This window comes from Chelon labrosus, assembly GCF_963514085.1.
Source record: "Chelon labrosus genome assembly, chromosome: 10".
Classification (NCBI taxonomy): domain Eukaryota; kingdom Metazoa; phylum Chordata; class Actinopteri; order Mugiliformes; family Mugilidae; genus Chelon; species Chelon labrosus.
The window spans coordinates 27,520,416-27,540,745 of NC_140360.1; the positions used below are offsets into that span (position 1 = coordinate 27,520,416).

Here is a 20,330-nt window from a genome sequence, read left to right on the forward strand (position 1 = left end):
CATCACTTGTGCACAAATTGAAATGAACCTCCAGCAAGATGATCCTGAGTGAAACACTGATTGATGCATAGCATTTGACACTATATTATAAGGCTAACTGCTCCTACTACACTTTCATTATTAACCCTATAGGACTTTACAGTGCATGTCTGTGATAATAATATGCTTTACAGATTATAAACAAACAGTTATGTGTAATAATCCATAGTTTTTTTTTAATATGGGAGAAAAGTAGAACTGCTAACATGATGGCTGTAAGACGATTTATATGGTGAATAATCAGTTAATTGCAGCAGCCGTGTAATTACTTAGTAGTGCATGGCTGTGATGCAATCTAATATAAACTCACTGCTGTTTGCTGGAGTCGGCTGGAGTCGTCCAACATGACGTCGCTGAGGAGGCCGCCTGTGATTGGTCGGTGAGTACCCGGAAGTGATGGTATGATAAAGTAAGATGGTGTAACCTAACATCTTAATCTCACGAAATAATGGAGAGAGCCTGATTCCACGGCAGTCTGCTGCTGCTCCGTATTTACCGCGTCTCCCGTAACGCTCTGGGTGAAAGGTAGTGTTGGACGCGGATGTTATTGCTCTTTGTGCTGAACCGGACTCACTACTAGCTTAGCATGCTAAATAGCTTAACGGTAGCTTGTTTTGCTCAGCCGGAACATTCTACCATCTGTATCCGTCACAATTCATCCACTTAGCGGTAATGAGTGTCAGGGAATGACGGTGATGTTACACTTTTAGTAATCTGCTAATTTATAAAATGAGCTATATGAAATGAGCTATATGAAATGGCAACGATGTTGGTAGCTTCATTTAAACGTAGCGTAATTACGAGATTGTATCAGCTAGGTTATAGTTATATTTATCAAACTGGCTAACTAATGACAACCTCACGTGACTGAAATAAAAATGCTAATTGACTTAACACCAAATTAACTGTAAGGTTTCTCAGACTGATACACGTTTTACAAACTTTATAAAACTGATATAGACTTTGAAACTGTTTCAATTTTTTTTTTGTCATTTAATACGGAGTTAATTGTTACTAAAAGTTTAACATTTACAGAAACACAGTGGGTTTTACGTTAACTGAACTGTAGACTGACTCATGTGTATTTATAAGATTATAATATGCACATTTATATTCTCTTAGGGATTTATGGTCATAAAGCATCAGTTGAATTGTGGGGTTTTTTTGTTTCTTTTTGCACTGGCCTTTGGAGCACCGTTTTCCCTTACAGTTAGGGGACTGGATCAGGATGTTTCTGTGAACTTAGGTTTCTAATTTTTATGTTAATATTTGACTCCAGCTGCATGAATGTTTGTTGTGCCCTGTCAGTTTGCTTGCAGCCTGGCTGTCTGAGATGGACGGTGGACAGGAGGTGCGAGTGGAAGCTGCCCCGTACTGCTGCTCCACCTGTGATGGAGGGGAGGTCTCTGGCCGCGGCCTGCCTCGACGCACCAGGAAGACCCGCAGCCTGAGCACCTCCTCAGCCAGCAGCTCTGAGTACAGGTACATGCGTTTCTTTCTCCACAAACTCCCAAAAGACCAAAACAAAAGAAAGGTAACTGGACTTTGGGGATCCTTGGAGACATTTCACCACCCATCCAAGTCGCCTTTTCAGTTTTAAATGACTGGTCGAGAGTTCAGAGTTTTTATTAGTGTCATCTGTGGGTGGTGCACACCTGAAACTCACATGACAGATACTCACCTGTAAAGAAGAATTGATTTCATTCCTGTTTTTTCACCAGTGAATGGTGCTCTAACAATCCATTAATGGTGAGAATGGGAATGAAAAGTTATTTGTTTAAATTCTAAGCGATTTTCCTCAGTGTTGAGACAGGAAGTAATGGGCACAATGGCAGTGAACCTGTGCCACAACACAAGGGCCAACGCATCAATTTATGGGGTGCCCGCTCAAACAGGTGAGCTAAAGGGGTGCCCCTTTGGGATTTTTAAAAGTGAATACATAATTATGTTTGAAGCTAAAAGACAAAATAATTGTATTGTTTTAACTCGTCAACGTCTTACGGACATTTATTTACTAGTTTTGTTTAGACTGACCTTAAAGCTAAATACCTTATTTGCTGCGTTTGCATTTGGCTATTAACCACTGTTTCAAGAACAGCTGTTGATTCATCATTATTCATTGCATTGTAAATAACTGTTGAACCAGAATGGAAAAACGGGTGTGCATGATCCTGTTGATTTAATGGCATCTTTTAATAGAGCGCGTTGCCACAACAATATGGTGTCATTGGCATATAATCCCCTGACTAGTTGCTGTTGTGTGGCATTTAAGAAGTTACTCTCGAAATGTTTCTGAAACAGCCTTGTGACATAATCTGTGTTACATCACCTCCAACATTTGTGAAATATGTGGGAACAATTGCTGCAACCGTCACAGAAAATATTTCTTTAAAATAGAATATTTAAGGCCCAGTGTGTATGTCGTAGATAGTGAGATGAGGACGTGCTGCTGAAAAGAGCACAATAGTCCAAGATGTTGTAGTCTACTTCCACAAACGGATCACTATTGAGTTTACCGTAAATAGGCAGCGATACTTCTCAGTTCAGTGACATTTTACTGGAAAGTGTGAAAGTATGATGATTTTAGGTGAGCAAAAACTTGAAAAGGAAGGGGATTCTCTGAAGCTACTTTGTGTTGAAAGGACAGTTTGGGAAAGGGACAAGTTGTCATCCTGAGCTGAACATTTTTAGAGTTGGGTTTAAAGTGAGATACATCTAGAAGTTAAAAGAAGCTGATCACAGTTTAACATGGCTAAATAAGCTTTGTGTGTTAGTGATAATGGAGGAATTCTTTGAATTCTGTTTTAATTATTTTGTACAAATTAACTTATAGTTGGCATTTTAGTAACATAATATAGGTGGTATAGGTGTGTCACTGGTGTAATGACAAAGCATTTCTAAACAGGAGGAGCTACAAAAAGAAGAACTGAATGAAGATCTAATGTTGCATTGAAACATCATTCCAGTTCCAGACAGTTTTTTGCTTCTCTCCAATTTTCTTCCTCCCACATTTGAAATGAGAAATCAAGTGACTGTATTAGTCTTTGTCTTATCTTTCCATTACATCTGTTGTGAAATGCTTCATGAGAGTTCCCCTATTATTCATTGGTCTTCCGTTTGTGCGAAAATCTTAAAGCGGCGTTCACATTTTTGTCTCAAAACAACCTTAACGACACATGTCAAAGCTATATTTGCAATGAAGTTGTCACAAGTGTTGTCTAAAAATTCCAGTGGACTCCAGTTTCTGACAAATGCCAAAGCAGTGAGCAAATCGACTTGTTGTTGACCTTCCTGGTTGTTTGTTCACCGACCAGAGCTACTTCCATGGTTATAGTTGCTATTGCACTTCCTGTTACACAAACAAGTTGAGTAACTTAACTCTCAAAGCAGAGAGAAACTGAGATTGAGAACAGTAGGAATTAAGAACAGGAAAATGACTTAGAGGTGTGCCTTATCCAGTATGTGCACATTCCTGGAGTGGTTTTTATTCCCTTCCTCAAACCTAAACTAAATCCTGAGAAATGTTAATGAGGGATTCCTCTGTATGGAATCACACTGGGATTTCAACTGTGTCGCAGTCGAGGAAAAATTCCTCCCGTGAGTTTGATTTTATACAAAGCAACAGCGCTCGTTTGACAAAGGTAGGTGTTACCTGCCAGGCAGGGGCAATACATTTCTGTGTTTCTCTCTTTCTCCCGGACAGGCCGCCACTTGTGTTATGTCCGTAGGTGGAACTAGAGGAATTTAGAGACAAACACATGATAACCAAGGAAGCTGAGAGTCAGGATAGAAGTAAAACATAAACCAGTTTATTTTGACATCAAAATGTGACTGAGAAGGCTTTCCACATACACTGTGGATCATGCGGTTGTGCCAAATAAGTGAAAGCAATATAACAAAACAAGGCCTGGCTAATGAATTTCTGAAATGGAAAACAAACAAGTGGCCTAACTGTCATCATGGCACAAATCAGTAGTCCTAGGTTATGAGACCAAAGAGGGGGTTTAGGGATGTAGTAAAAGGAGAGCATGAAGATAGATGGGGTGAGAGAAGAGGATACAGAGGATAGAGCGAGATGGAAGCAGATGATTCGGTGTGGTGACCCCTGAAGGGAACAGTTGTCTACGTATGGAGGGTAGCCCAAACTCTCCTACAGTCTGCACCTTCCACTGTTTCTATTAACATTAACAGAGCACACAGGCAGGAGAACAGTGTAAGCAGCAGAGAGCGGATCCTCCAGCTGGGCCCCTTTTCATAAGGGCCTTGGGCAGTGGTTGGTCAGTCTGGTGTGGAATCAACCAATTAGTTGCGCTACCAGACTTCACAGGTGGACACCAATCGGACAATCAACATCTACAAAACAAACTGGGGGGAGAGAGAAAGAGACAAACTGAAATAATTGCGCCTGTCTGCCATATGACAGTGGTACATCTCTCTACTTACCAATGATCCAAGAGCATAACCACCGCTAAAGTACCAGTCTGCACTGGACAACATATACAATAAAATATCTACCGAGATGAAGGATCAGGGTGTAGTACATATTCTTTGCCGTGATTAATGCATAATGATTAATGATTAATGCTTTAAGGATCAGTAGATGGTAATAAATTCCAGATAGGATTTGTTGGCTGAGTGATGTGCAGCAGCTTGTACGCTGCTTTTGCTCTATCAAAGCTGAGTCTAATTGACCTTTCACCTTGGACACATTTTTTTTTTATTTAAAAAGACTAACATGTTGTAAGAGTTTTCCACTGTTCAGAAAGCAGCTGAACTGATAAAAAAAAAAAAAATCCGATGTTTTAATGTTAATGACTTCTTGTCACCTTTACTGATATGGTATATGTAGTGTAGCAACGATAGATTAAAGTGTTTGTTTTTCAAATGTTTCACAATTCATTATTAGATTTTCCAAGGATTGTGAAATAACCGACCTACAGTACAGCATCAAAGGTCACAGACAGCATTTAGGCCTCTCTAATTTTATATAATACTCTGGGCAGAGTAGTGGTTTGTCATAGCTGGCTGACCACAAAATAGCCCTCATTCTGACATCACCTCTGATATGATCAAGTCTAAATGTCTCCACTAAAGGACTTCCCTTTTTTCTTGAAAATGGAGAAATGAAAAATGGAATTTATTTGATGGGGAATTTTACATGAAGATGCATTTAATAATTTAGGACTTGTTGAGACAAAGATGCGCGTGAGCCAGTATTTCAATGTCATAGTGTAAATATGTAAAGTGTGACACTTTAAATGCAGCAGGAGAGGCAAAGTGGTTAGTTTATTTATCACAACTCAAACAAAGTGTAAATTTTACTTTTTACTAAGCTTAAAAATAGTATCCTCTCTTCATTTTCATACATTGCCTGCAGCGTCCTTTGTTTAAACCTGAATGTTTCTATTCTATCTTTCAGGAGGACTCAGTCTCTTCATGGACCAAGTCCTGTGACCACATTCGGCCCAAAGGCATGCATGCTCCAGAACCCGCACGCAGTAATGTAAGGCTTTCTTTTTTTTTTTCTTTTTTTCACATAATATTGGGTGCTTTTTAGTTTCTTATTAGAATAATGAGTCAGAGTGCAAATTTAAATAGTGTGACTTTAGTGTTTAGTCTGTGCGTCACCAAAAAGCCACTGGTTGTTGTTGGTTTTAGATCTTGTTGCAGTGGGCTCAATAGCAGGTTCTCTTGGACTCAAAGATGAAGTGGTTAGACTTTGATGGTCAAAGCTCAAAGGTCACTGACCCCGTAAAACATGTTTTTTTCCATAACTGAAGAATTCATTGGCTGTGAAATTAACAAAAAAAAAAAAAAAAACATCTAACAGGATACAATGATAAACTGACAAGATTTTATATCCAAAAGGTCAAAGTTCAGCTTCACAGTAACATTATAATGTTCTGTCTTCAAAGTCTTCACCTCATGTCTTGTATGAATATGGACGCATGTGGAAGTAAACTGCAACAAGTTTGTCACTCTGAGAAACATTTCTGCAATATCCTCAGCACGCAACAGAGCATGCCTGAATTCAGCGTCAGATTAACGAAACAGTTGAATATGCGTGAGTGAGAAATATGAGTTTTGTTCTGCCACCCAAGAACTTATTATCTAAGTTTTTCTCAAGCACAGATAAATCAGTTTAATAATTATGAAACAGTGTGAAGGCTTTCATTTTGGTCACTAATTTAGGTTATGGACTCAATATTGGGAATAAAATCAGCAGTATAATGTCTTACTTCGTTTTCACAGCATCAGCATCTAACACACTAAAACAAAACCAATTTCAACTTCTCCGCATCTCAAAAATATGTATACATTTTCCTTTACTGTATTGAGATGCAGTCGTAAAATTAGTTTTTAAGGTGAGCTCAAGAAACATTCCTATTTTAGAAGGTGAAAACTTCACTGTACTTTAGTCTACAAAAGTAAATGGGGTGAAAAGCCATTATTCACTGCACTATGAAACTAGTGAATGCAAATCTTTATGTTGGACTTCTCCTAAACGGGCGGTTTATGAGAACCTGTTGACTTTATGGTTCAATTTCCTCTTATGTAATTTCCAACCCTGAAAAAAAAATGCACTGGATTGCGATAAATGTCAATTCTTGTTTTTATGCTTGCTTTAATGTGAAATAGTGAAAGCAAATGTGTGCTTTATAGTTTGAGTAACACATCAGTCTGTGTTGCTGTACTGACGTTTTCTTGAATTCAGCATGACAGAGCTGGTGTGTTTCCAAATAGTGGGTTATGTGTGTTTAAATGGTGTTTATAGAGTATTAATTATGCATCGACCAAATGCTAGTAATGCAGTTGTGTTCAAGCGTACTTGCACATCACATCACTGCATCTGCTGTCAGTTTTTGCATCTGTAAAACACATCTGTCAGATCCATACCGATCCATGTTGGATTTAATGTGCTGGAAAGTGCTTATCAGTTAAATAAAAAACAAGCACACATTTGGGAAACTAAACTGGCATGTAAAACCAACCATACTAGAAACTGTTTTAATACATTTTATTTTTCATTTATAGGCGCCTTTCACGACACTCAAGGTCACCGTACAAAATTGTTTAAAATAAACACGTATTAGAAGAGACACATTCCAGTAGGTGTTAAAAAAATGACTGGGTGAAGAAACTGTAGTTTGAAACATAGACTGTATAAAGATAGACGACGGAACAGCTCCTCAAAAGAGCTCCCCCTGGTGTCTGGCTGCAGTACAGGTCATAAGCTCCACCCCCTCCATGTTAGTGGATGGGACTTGGGCCAAACTACAACACTAAATTACATGTCAAATACATTTTTTTCCATGGATGTTTTCTGTCATTTTATGTAGTTAATATAATACTGACGCATACACAAGTGTAAATTTTCCTGAGAAGTTTTGCTTAGTTAGTTATTTATTTGACACTATAGAAACAGGATGTGACATCATGATGATTACAGGTTGCCATGCCAACTGCTCCGCGAAGTGGTCCGTAGGGCTGTGCGAGTTGGAAAAAGTAAATGAGTACAGTGTATAATCCAACGTTTCTTTGTAACTGGTGAAGGTAGAGCAGAGCGATAACGCAAGTGAGCCTGGTGGAAGTGTGGGAGGGTCATCAATAACGATCCGCATGGCTCCAGACTCTGGCTTCAAACTCACAAGGTGGTGCCGCCTTTGTTCCCGGGAAAATAGCATCATTGCAAGGAAATGGAAATGCATTGTCCATATTTATTCATATGCATATTTAATTAAAGCTCATATACAAACATGTGTTTAACAACCCAGACCAGCATTTCAAATGTTACGTTTTGTTTAAAGCAAGAGGATTTTTGTGGAAAAAATGTATGTTATAGTTTTTCGGTTCGATCCTAGTCCTGGACACAAGCTAGCAAGAAGGGGAGTTGTGTGTAGCAAAGGTCTGATTTATTTATTTATATATTTTTTTTTTTTGAGTGTTTAAAATTACAGCCTGTAAGCAGGTAATGTATGTGAGGGAATTTTAACCTCAGTTTCTTCACAGGGAGACCTTATGTTGCTGTTATGTAATAACTCGGTGCGTGTGTGTGCCCCAAAGATATGTTGGAGTCTGTTTTTTGTCTTCAGGAGAGAAAACTTTCCAAAACCTGCCCTTCCCTCGACCTGGAGGCAGAGAGAGACCATTTGTACAGAACACTGAGATGACCATACAAGTGTCACCGTACTTGAACACGTTTAGTAAAGAGTGCATTCATTTCAACCCACTTTTTTGTTGTATTTAGATGAGTGTGGGAGGTGTTTTCTTCACCTGTGTTGTTGTAGTGTTGAGTTTCAACAAAGCAACTAAAACCTGTGATTTTAATTTAGCTGTTTTCTTAATGAATCATTCTGACGTAAGAACCAGATTTATTGGCACGCAATGCTCACACAAACACAAATTGTGTCATTGTGTTTGGTACAATGTAAAGGAAGAAAAAAGATCAGGTTTTTCATTAAGAAACAAAATAAAATACGCATGGAAAATATAAGTGGGTTGGTTTATAACAATACATGCCAATCATAGTTTCCAAAAGTCTACTTATCTCTTCTTTTTAAGGATGAATGTCAAGTCTTGACTATTTGAATAGTAGTTTGACATGGTAATCCTAACTCACAGTCCATTTACTAGCTTTTGTCAGACCTCCATCCATCACATCAGACAAATGAAAGGAAAGCATGCTGGGATTAGCTTTGGGAATTTGTGCTTGAAAAGTTATTAATCAAAATATTGACTTTCATTTACATCTACAGTAATCAATAGCTCTGAAATAAACATCCACTTCATGAAGCTCCTTACATTTTAATCTCTGTAAGGAGTGGTAGCCTCTGTTTGCAGCACTATTGACCTCACAACACTGGAGGTCTAGTTTAAATAGAAAATCCAATATGCTAACGCTACTTACTACATAGACAATCATGTCGGCACCACTCTGACACGGTATCAGATAAGGCTGAACACTCTATGACGGTAGGTTGTTAATGATTTAGTAACTATTTTATGTGATTGTGTTAAAGATAACACAAATTCAGTTGGAATTATGAAACAGTCTTTCCAGTCAGAGCCTGGCGGAACTGTTGACCTCTTGTCACCTAGTACTTCTTGTGGATTAGCCTCCTTAATGCAGCTAGACAGGTTAAAAATAGTAAAACCAGCCTTTTTTTATTCTTAACTAAGTTAGCCTGTGGTAATTTTAGAAAGACCTGCTTTCAAGTATATTTGCACATATTGTGTGCAGTCTCTGCAGGCAGTTGACTTTGTGCATTTGCACTTGAGGCAGTATGAAAGGTGATTTGGCACCAAAGAGACGAGTAAAGTAGGTAAAGTTTACTCCCTCCAAACTGGAAACACTCTCCCCAAGTTGTTTTCAGTGGAAGGGTGTGGTGGTGATACTTGTCCAGGAAGATTTTTGCCTTTTGACTGCAGAGAGAATGTCCACCTCCTTGTCACACTGGTCCCCGACACCCTGAACACGCCCTCACATGGATAACAGCAGTGTGTCATGGAGTCGTTTTAAAGCCAGACATGTAAACCAGCATCACATGTTGTAATGTGTTTTGGTGTACAACTGAATGTACACACAGAAAAGCTGGTGTTGCCTTTTTGTGCCTGTTCACTGTGAAACTAGTCAAGCCCCACAATGTTTTATCTTCTGTACCATGAATGAAGCTTTTATTTCAGTTTATGCAGATGCAGGCTGCTTTTGAAAAAGTGTTTTAACAAAGCCATTTCAGGCTTAAATGTAAATTGATGTTTAGGATACAGTGTTTAGGGACTTTTCATTTTCATGACCGATTAAGCATGTTATATTCATTATGCCATGGATAATCTAGTACATCTGCTACTGCACATGTGTTTTGATCTATAGATAAAGATTATAAATAGGCTTGTTCTCAGAAATAATTGCGTGATTATATCACTTTTTCTGATCAGAAGCTTAGTTGTGTTGTGTGGTATTTCCCTAAAATCCTGTTTATATATTCTGTTGTTTCTTTAATTATTATTTAATATTTACTGTCTGTCTTACTTGATTCATTACTGTACATAACTGAGTGGTGTAAAATGTGTGTCATAGCGATTATACTGGTTTGAGGAAAAGCACACCTGTTAAAGGAAAGGCCTTCCCTCAAATGGGCGTGTTCAGTGCAGCAGAGTAGGCGGGGGCTGAGAAGAAGTCAACCTTAAGATGAGTGGGAGCTTTAATTCAGCAGCAGAATGCAGCAGGAAGGTTTAGTGTTAAGTCCTCACTGGGACAAATATAGCCACGGCTCGAGGGCTTGTTAGCCGATCCAGGGCTCGGCCACGGCGCATGTAGAGACTCTCAGCCTTTCAGACAGCCGGTGGCTGACTCACAGCTTGACCGCAAGAAGTGAACTGGTTCAGTTGCTGAAGCTGCTCCGCAATGTGTAGCTTTAGAGGAAGTTGTTAGGCAGAATGAGTTTTGTCAGAGCGGGCCACCTGGACACAGCTCCATTCTCCAGCTGAAGCAGCCTGAAGCATCATCCTCGTTACATGTGTACAGCCATGAAGTTTAACCAGTGCGTACTGCAGGACAACCCTGGGAACCACGAGAACCGAGTCTGGAAATGGTGAGAGGACTTTGTTGCATATTCTCTGTCTGTTTTTCAACAGAGTGAACTTGTTTTATAGGTGAAATATTAACTGGCACACTGGATTACTGGATTACTGCCAACCAGATGTTCAGAGGTTGTGAGCTAATAACAAACTAATGCAACATCAGAGCTGAGCTTTTTACATTAGACAGAGCAAAAGATGGAATTTTCAATTTTCTGATAGTTTTTTTGTTGTTGTTGTTATTGTTGTTTTAATTAAAAGACTGATAACCAAAATATAATGGCCTTGAGTGTGCAAGGTTGGAGTGATGTGGGTTTTGGAGGCTGATGTAGTAATAGAGTTTAGTTGTATCACATCAAGGCTTTGAAAGTGGCAGTGTTTGCATGTTATCACAGGCTGGTTGTATAGCAGCATGGCCCTGCTGTTGGGACAGAGCAAGGTTGCCAAATGAATGGGAAAGGTCAGGGTGGGGAAGCTTTGAGGTGGTCAGAGGAGAAACCGTTCATGAATAGATCACAGCTTGTCTCTGTTTCAAATGCTAATGAAGTTGTGCTTTGTTTCCTTTAATTGCATATGAAACCAGGTCTGGACAGATTCAGTTGCAGATGTTTTCACTGTACCTACAGTAAATCCATGATGTGCCTTTATTGGAAGTGTTAACTACATTTAAGCACACCAGCCATTAATGCCTCTGCAGATAAACTGTGGCAGTTTTTAAGCATTAGTTTGTGGCATTCTGAGTTTGATTGCATTATGCTGTTGTGGCTTTTTTGTTTAAAGAAACAGGAACTTGTCATGTCACAATGATGCTGTTTTCTTATGTTATTTGTTGGAAGAAAAGGATGTTATGTGTGTGCTATGTTTTTGATTTACTGGTCCCAAACTCGCTCAGTATCATGGAACGCTCTGCAGGTGTTATTTCATGTTTTGAGGGGAGATGTTTTGTCTCATGTCAATAGTCAATTCAGAAGAATAGGAAGAGCAGGATGAAGTAGTGTTGTTGCAATGTCAAAGTAATCGCGTAGACTGTCGGTGCGATTACTTCCCTTTGATTAAGTAAAATGTGTTTGATCATTTTCGTATTTACTGAGGTGGTAGTAGAGACAGGATCATATGACACACTGCTGCAATCTATTACTATTGTTTATTGTTAAAAATCTATTACTAGAGACACTGTTTAAGAGTCAGCGCTTAACTCACTCAAATTATTATTATGTAGTCGTTTATTTGGAAGGGGAAAATACTGAGAAACTTAGAGTTGCAGAAGCAGTGTCCAATGCACTGAACATGCGTATGTAGCTGAAGCTAATTTCCAGTAGCAGTCCTTAAAATACACATTACTGTTTAGAATTAAATCTGTAAATGATAACATGACAAACAAAATCAAACAATAGGAAACAAGTCAGGAAACGTAGGTGTCATGGTAGCAGTTCTGACAAGCTTGAACCAGGATGTGACTGGATTAGAGAAAATGTTAAAATCCTGAATCTGCACGAAACTAGAAACTAGACTGGTAAGTATTCACATAGCACTTGGTTTGTCTTCACTGTCACAAATACTTGGTTTAAGAATTGTACTTACAGTTTGGTCTGGTAAATATATTACACTTAAATAAACTTGCAAATACACAGAGGCGATCGTGCGTTTATCTTTTCTGATACCAGGAAACAGAAAAGGTTGTTTTGAAAGAACAAGGAAAATCTAAGCTGAATCTGCTCATCCAGTCTCAGTTGATTTGGAGGCTGAAATGCATTCTCCACGTGTGACAGGCATAAAAGTTCAAGCATGACTCTGACTCTTGAAGTTATTTAACACAGGACAAATGTCAAGACAGTGTTGGTGTAACTCTGCCTGAAGGTACAGCTTATATACTGGTGTTACATACTCTAGTTGTCCTGGTTAACTGTTAATAAGATTTAGTAGAGGGACTAATGAAATGTGTGGATGTGGTACATTAGAAGGTTTTATAGGATTGATTGATTGATTGAAATGATTAACGACTGACTGGATATGAAGATAGTCAAACCCTCCGTGACGTCACCCACTGGGTTTCTTGAAGAGCGAGTTTGAAGCTCAGTGTGGCAGCTCCACCTCGGCAGTGCCACCTTACAGCCAAGTAACCCAAAAAGGGGCAAAGAGGTGGAACTGTGGCGGACGAGTTACACCTAAGTAGCAGACAACTAGCGACATGTAACGGAATCTGAAATTATGCATAACTAACTGAGTATTAATAAAAATTTAAATCGGATTTATATCAGAATTCACTCCTATACCCAAACCTTCTATTTGTGCTGTAAAGTTGGACATTTTAACATAGAGGTTTCTTCTCATCTAGACTAACGTGTTCATCACATTTGCTCTACTACTGTGAAACACGCAGTTATTAATGGTTAAATGCTGACAGTTAGCCAATACAGTGAGGTATGAAGGTTACTTGTTTACTAAGACTATTAAAATCATAAATTCTTGCACAATATCTCCAAGAATAAATTCTTTCATAAGGACTACAGTCAGCCTGCTGTATCTAAGTATTTTTCTAATATGTATGACAGAGCTGTAACTAATGAGAGCCATAGCTAAGTACAGTCAACAGACTCCGGTATTATTAAACAGGCACTGGAAGTTTCCAGTTTTAACTTGTACCCTTCTTCTATGGTCTGAATCAGTCTGTGGGACGTTCATATTTTCATGCTGCCCATTAGTCCATTTTATAACATCTTCTCTCATGAGCTGAGCACCACCGTCTCATTTTTACATTACCGGTTTCACAGTTTAATCTTTTGTTCACGCTTTAATACGCCGCCGCTCACCGGCAGGCATTGAGATGAGGTGAAGGACCTGCAGGTGGCACATGGCAGTCCGAGGTATTTGGCAACAGAGCTAGATCTTAAGCTGATGCCTCTAATTGGAGAGGTACCAAGCAGTCGCGGTTAGGATGACCAGGAGGAATCGTTAACGAATCTTACATCAGATCTGAGGATCAAGTTCCAGGTCCTGCCTGATGTAAGATTTTAATCTAGATTCTCTCACTAGTGCTGCCCTCAAATGGGGTTGTGTTTTCAGTTTTCATGAAAAAAGTCTGCATGAATGAGGTGAATCTTATGTTAATATACGGTATTTCAGTCATATACAGTTTTCTTCCTGATTTTATATGCCTGCGGAAGAAATTCCACCTTCTTCTTTATGTTATGCCTCTACATTTCTTACATTAAGTTACTCGCTTGTTAGCTTTCCAAACAGTTGTCCATGTTCTACTTAAACGCCAAGCATGTTGCATCCTTAACTCACCATGTCGTAACCACAAGCTCATGAGTTCTTCCTGATTTAAACGTTGTGTTTGTATGTGCAGGCACATTCAGGACCCCGCCAGCCAGAGACTGACGTGGAACAAGCCTCCAAAAAGTGTCCTTGTCATCAAGAAGATCCGAGATGCCAGTCTGCTTCAGCCTTTCAAAGAGCTCTGCATATTCCTCACCGAGGTATGACGCCAGAACTGATGGCACTCACCGTTTAACAGTGTTTGTCGGAGGGAAGATGGTGAGCGATCAGCTTGAACATTAGTTATGTGGTAAAATGTTCCTATAAGATGAAAAACTGCTTGAAAACTATTGCTTATAGTCATCTTTTCTCTGGTATGATCATTTACAAAGAATGGTGTTGACTTTTCAAATAATTGGCTAATACCAGAGATTAGTTAGCCTCAGCAATTATGAGCACTTGTTGGATATGTTAAGTATTGATTTAAAAAATGATTTATGGCTGCTGTTACATCTTCCTTTGTGTCATTGTAGGTGAAAAACCTGATTGTTTACGTGGAAAATAAAGTTCTGGATGACCCAGCTATTTCAGGCGATGAAAACTTTGGGGTCATTACTAAGAAATTCTGCACTTTCAGAGAAGGTATGGAAACGGTTACAATTACATGGCACAGTAAATGTAAAAAATTATTTTAAAAAAGGAAAAATATTTTGTGTAAGAGATGTAAATGTTTCCTTCTCTGTATATTCCTCAGATCTTGATGACATCTCCAATCGTGTAGACTTTATCATCTGTCTCGGCGGAGATGGAACTTTGCTGTATGCATCTTCGCTCTTTCAGGTATTCAGCCGGATGTTCCCACTGTCATGTTTCTGTCTTGAGTTCTTCCATTCACTGCTGTAACATTAGGTTCTCCTCCTTTTTTCATTCATTTGTAGGAGAGCGTTCCACCAGTTATGGCCTTCCACCTGGGTTCCCTGGGCTTTCTGACTCCTTTCAAATTTGACACCTACCAGTCTCAGGTCACCCAAATAATTGAAGGTAGAGAATGTCCTCTAACCTGACAATCAGGCTCGGTGTATCTGCAATATTCCTGGTTTTGTTTCCATTTAGCAATATATGTGTTGTATTTAAGGTAATGCTGCCATCGTCCTGCGTAGTCGCTTGAAAGTCCGGGTGCTTAAAGAGAACTGGGAAAAGAAAGCCAGAGTGGACGAAAAGGGAATCATCCTGACCAACGGGGACATTGAAACTAGCCGCAAAACCATGCAGTATCAGGTAATCTCTCCTCCTTAAACCTGTATTACAGAACCCAACATTAATATTCACACTGTGTCTGCAGGATTTAAATCTCTGTAATACTTACATTTAGAGATTGCTTATCATTGGATACTGAGTGATTTACATTTGGCTTTGGGTGTCCAAAGACTTTTAATCATTTAGCCACAGGGTGCAGCTCCACTTGGCACTGTAAACAGGCCTGAAGGGCTCACCCATGTGTTTTCATCATCATGACTCAGCTGCAGTGCACCCGTTTCTAAAGAACACACACTGTCAGCGGTGACATGCAGGTACGAGGCTAATGATGTTTGACAAGAATTTTTACAGACACAAATCCCACAGCAGAGTCTGACTCTGTTGGTGATGACATGTCCGTATTGACGTAATGGAGTTTGTGGCAAACTGAAAGGTGGGAATGTTAACTTTTGAACTTGTTTTTCCCTCTGTGTGTGTGTGTGTGTGTGTGTGTGTGTGTGTGTGTGTGTGTGTGTGTGTGTGTGTGTGTGCACAGGTGCTGAATGAGGTGGTGGTAGACAGAGGACCCTCGTCTTATCTTTCTAATGTCGACCTCTTCCTAGATGGGCACCTCATTACAACAGTGCAGGGAGATGGTGAGTGGGCAGAAATCATGAATACATGAACATGCTAGTCTTCCAACAAGCCTAGAGACGCAACACTGACATTTGAATTAGATCAGTGCTGCACTGTATGTTGATCAGGCTCCCAGGAATTCTCTTAACACACTCTGAGTAAAACATTTTGACAGCCCAAACAAAGAGGTCTGTGGATAGGGCAAAGTTTAGTCTCTAACTCTGACTGGCCTTCGCCTCCCAGGCAGCAGTGCACTTTGTACAGAATTTTCTAGACACTGTTGTTTGTGTTGGAGAGGACACACTCCTTTCAAACTACTATGGAAATCTGCAGCAAAATGTTTAAGGAGTACACAGATTCTCCTCCATAAAGGTTATGGAGCCTTTGAGTCTGGGTCACTCTTAACACGCATCTCTGTTCCCTCAGGTGTGATCGTATCTACACCTACAGGCAGCACAGCGTATGCAGTGGCAGCAGGAGCTTCTATGATCCATCCCAACGTCCCAGCCATCATGATCACCCCCATCTGTCCACACTCGCTCTCCTTCAGACCCATCGTGGTTCCTGCTGGGGTGGAGCTCAAGGTATTCACTGTGGCTATTTGAGGGAGTAGTGTGGTATGGCCTGGCCTTGGAACTCAATGTGCTGCCAAGCCTTCAGCATGTTATCTTCTTTGGTTCATTTGACTAATACAAGTGTGATGCATTCAGTCCAAGTTTGCGTTAATGAGAAAGGAGGATATGTCATTTTAAAGAAACAACTTTATCCTGTCTATGAAGTGTAAAGCGCATGCAGTGTGAAGACATGCGAGTGTGACTGCTCTACATTCGCCCTCTGTTGTTTCTCAGATAATGCTGTCTCGTGACGCCAGAAACACGGCCTGGGTGTCGTTCGATGGAAGAAAGAGACAAGAGATCTGCCACGGAGACAGGTCAGTCTACATACCAAGCTTGTCACCATGCTTCAGCCACACAAACACACTGATAATAACAGCCAAATAGAGGAAATGAAGCAAAACAAAGCCTCCAGACTGAAGGATGATGGAGTCTCCTCAGTAGCTGCCTCAACACTTACAGGCTTTGTTGCGTAATCTTGTCTACGTGCTTAATGGGCTTGAAGCCAGGAGTGTCCTCTGAGACAGATCCATTCTCCTTCTTTATGTAACTCATCCAGACATAAGCACTATTCACACAGGATTAGTAATACCTGGGGACATCATATGACGTCTTTCCAGCATGTAAACTCTGTGCTTTCTTCAAATGTTCTGACATTATCCCTAACTGTCTTCTTGCTGCTTTTCACTTCCCCTCCACTACATGTCAGAGGTAATATACCTTTTAGACCGCTACACGTTTATGATAGTGATTTTCCGATAATATATTTTTAAAATAAAACCTAATGTGATGTGAGGGAGAATCTATGAACTACCTGCCAGTATTTAAATCAGCTCCACCTTTATCCATGTGATGAACACATCACTAAACCAGGTCATTACAGTATGCTGCCACGCACGTCATCAGTCTCATCATACTTTGCAATTTTAATTCTTCTGATGGTTTTGATATTAATCATATTGGATTAGTTGGATCACAGCACGTCTGTGTTGGTAGATGTAGTTGGTATTTTGTGGTGGTGTCATTTTTTTATTATCCGAGTTACAGACGTGGCTGATTTGCTCCGGATTAAAATCACAGACAGCCTCTGTAATTACTATAAATAGCAAGAACTCTGCAGGTAAAACTAGTTCTTAGTAAATAGGGATATAATCACCTTCCTGGTTCTTGAAATCAGTTGCCGGTATTCTTCAATAAAAGCCCATTGTTTCTTCAGAAGGAAGTCTTTCTGCATCCGATGTCAACACCACCTCTTTTTTCTTTCTTATTGCCAATACTGGAACTTTCCTTTCCTCATTCTGTATTCATCCCTTTTGTTTCCACTCCCTGTTCCAGTATCAACATCACCACTTCCTGCTTCCCCGTTCCCTCTATCTGCTTCCGGGACCCGGTCAACGACTGGTTTGAGAGCCTGGCCCAGTGTTTACACTGGAACGTGAGGAAGAAGCAGAACTACCTCAGCTCAGAAGACGAAGAGTTCTGAGGCCGCTGGCTCGCTTGTCAAGGTCTGCTCAAAGGTCTCCTGGGCTCCAAAGTCTTGTTTTCAGCTTGACTGTGCTCTATGCCATTTTGGCTTTTATGGATAGAAGATCTTACCGAACTCCATTCAAAAAGTCTGTCAGTAAAGTTGTCCTTCATGTGTTTAAAAATAATACCACAGAAAACAGCAAGTGTCAGTCCAAGCAGCACTTTTGCTGCTTTTGACTTTCTTCTGTGTTGTATTAAAGTGGAATAAATATGAGGAATAAGGGGCAATCTGTTACATCATCATCAAGGTTATAAAATAAATAATAATAATAAAATAAAACTAAAGTAAAATATATTTGTAATGAATAATAATGGACATATTGAGTAAAGTATGACAGTGGTATATTTTCATAGAAGCTCCTATTGTATGTGGTTGTTTAGCCAACACTAGCTAGTTAGCTTGCTAGCAGTTAGCTGTTGACAGCCTGTGATTGTCTGAAAGGTGTGGACACTGGTGTCTTTGACAATAAGAAAAAATCTAATATGACATAAAAAAGAAAAACAGGCATTAAAAAATCTGCTGACATAGCTGATGAATTGTAATCATTTAGGGTTAACTGTAAACCTTTTATTTATTTTATTTTTTACGCAACTCTGGGTCAACCCACTGCAAACAAATATGGACTTTAAGCATGTTCCACTCATGCTACTCAGATTTGTTACGAGCGTGACATTGGTTCTCTAAGTTTGCATGTTAGGAGTTTGCAGAATTAATTTAAGAGTCGTTAAAATTCCTGAAAATGTCACGTTTTCTGTCATGTGTAAGGTCATTAAAATGGTGGATTTATTTTTGAATGGAGTTTGGCCCCACTATTGGTCCAAGATCTGTATGCTGTAATAACTGTTGTTTTGAATTCAAAATGCAGTTTGTTGAGAAGGTTTTTAGCCCATTAACCAGAAGGAAATGAAACACCTGGATTGATTTTGGACCAAGATGCACACAGGTCAGTTGTGGATGGCAGTAACTGCAGACCTCTTGATGGGTGTTATCTGGTCTGTTCAGCACTTTAAGAGAGATGGCAGAGACACATCTATGACTTTTAGCTAGTTCTTGCAGTTGAGGTGAACCCAAAGTTGCACTTTTTTGGAAAAGCAAAATAAGTCAAATTAAACTCCCAAACTTGTTAAAATAATCAGGAAAAACTGAAGTACAGTAAGGCCATCAATGAAGGAAAAATGTAGTTTCACTCAGTTTATCAGTGCATCCAGGGGAGGAGCAGGTAAACGGTGCATGTACTCTGCAGCAGTGACCCAGCTGTACAGACTGTGCCTTAAACACTGGTATCATTATTGTACAGAGTTATTTTTCAAGGTTTACATCGCGTCTGTCATTTTTTTTAACCACTCAGTTGCACATAACTGGGTTTTGTGCATTTCCATTGTAACCATGTCAACTGTTTCTCCTAAGCTATTGGAATATGTACAACATCTGTTCAGCAGTGGAGTAAGTGCTAGGAGGTGGTATTCGTTCCAGGCAGACATCATAGTTCAGGTGTCTTCAGCATCTTTTTAACGTCTGGTTTTAATATGTCCTTTAAGCCATAGCTGAATTTTTATATATATATATATATATATATACATATGTATATTTTATAGACCAATGTCTGTGGGTGGTTTAATGCTCTGTGTTTGTTTGTGGAGTTCTTATCAGTTTGCTACAGGTCTGCCACTGTGCAGCTTTTGTGGAACATTTAAGGTGGCCTATATTACATGTCTGTTAGGACGTAGCGTCCAGATGTTACATGTACATGGTGAATCGGCTCAGCAGATTGTGAAGGTGAGATGATGAACAGTGGTGTCACCTGTCTCAACAAACCAACAGAGCTCTGAAAGGCAATCATTCCTTTAACTCTTGAGTTTGTATATAAATGGAATTATTGAATGAGATTAATTTCGTAAAGTCCACATGTTTATTAACTGGTTTACAGTGGATTATGAATGAAAATAAATCTATTTGGTACTTTTTTTACATTAATAAGTTCAACAGTTGTTAATTGTTTTTGTTGCTCAGCAGTTCTGATTGTCAAGCTCAACTTTTTAACAGGAGTAATTGGACAAAATTACAGTGACGTACTTCAAGCTTAATTCAAAGTGCATTCCAGGACAGTCTTAACGTTTTAGGAAAAGATGTTAGCAGGTTTGTGTCAAATGTTGGTCTGAACTGTTGAAACCCAGTAAACCCCCAGTTATACTAAAAGCCCAGACTGTGACCTCTCTTCTATGAAGCAGTGTCGCGTCTTAAAGTGCTTTTCACTTTCATTACTCTGAGAACATGTAACTTTTGTATTACTAAGTTTGTTAATGTTTCTAATATGAATTCTGAAACGCTTTCAAAACACTTTAATAAATCAAGAAGGTTTAACCAGAACGATTGTCTCCTGTTTGATCTTCTCACCTGCAACTCGCCCTTCACTTCATGTTTTCTGGAAAGTATGTGGTGGA

At 39.4% G+C, this 20,330-nt stretch overlaps 1 protein-coding gene across 2 annotated transcripts; it reads left to right on the forward strand.

Annotated features, from left to right (window-relative positions):
* The first annotated feature begins 419 nt into the window (after positions 1 to 419).
* Positions 420 to 20,256, forward strand: nadka (NAD kinase a). 2 transcript variants are annotated; one of them, XM_084553944.1, is made up of 12 exons: positions 420 to 564; positions 1,348 to 1,521; positions 5,459 to 5,542; positions 13,967 to 14,096; positions 14,409 to 14,517; positions 14,630 to 14,715; positions 14,814 to 14,916; positions 15,011 to 15,153; positions 15,668 to 15,767; positions 16,174 to 16,331; positions 16,596 to 16,678; positions 17,697 to 20,256. In XM_084553944.1, exons 2-12 carry the CDS (start codon positions 1,373 to 1,375, stop codon positions 17,842 to 17,844), a joined length of 1,293 nt encoding a protein of 430 aa, XP_084410070.1. In that variant the 5' UTR covers positions 420 to 564; positions 1,348 to 1,372; the 3' UTR covers positions 17,845 to 20,256. The 2 variants fall into 2 exon arrangements, with proteins under 2 accessions (XP_084410070.1, XP_084410071.1); XM_084553945.1 differs by lacking the exons at positions 420 to 564; positions 1,348 to 1,521; positions 5,459 to 5,542 and adding an exon at positions 8,214 to 10,631.
* Positions 20,257 to 20,330: the final 74 nt, after the last annotated feature.

What these genes read in the sequence shown, in the direction of transcription:
- nadka (XM_084553944.1), top strand. Translation starts at nt 1,373, where the DNA reads ATGGACGGTGGACAGGAGGTGCGAGTGGAAGCTGCCCCGTACTGCTGC. An exon ending in CAGAACCCGCACGCAGTAAT is followed by an intron (nt 5,543 to 13,966) that starts GTAAGGCTTTCT and finishes TTGTATGTGCAG; the next exon opens with GCACATTCAGGACCCCGCCA. An exon ending in TCTGCATATTCCTCACCGAG is followed by an intron (nt 14,097 to 14,408) that starts GTATGACGCCAG and finishes GTGTCATTGTAG; the next exon opens with GTGAAAAACCTGATTGTTTA.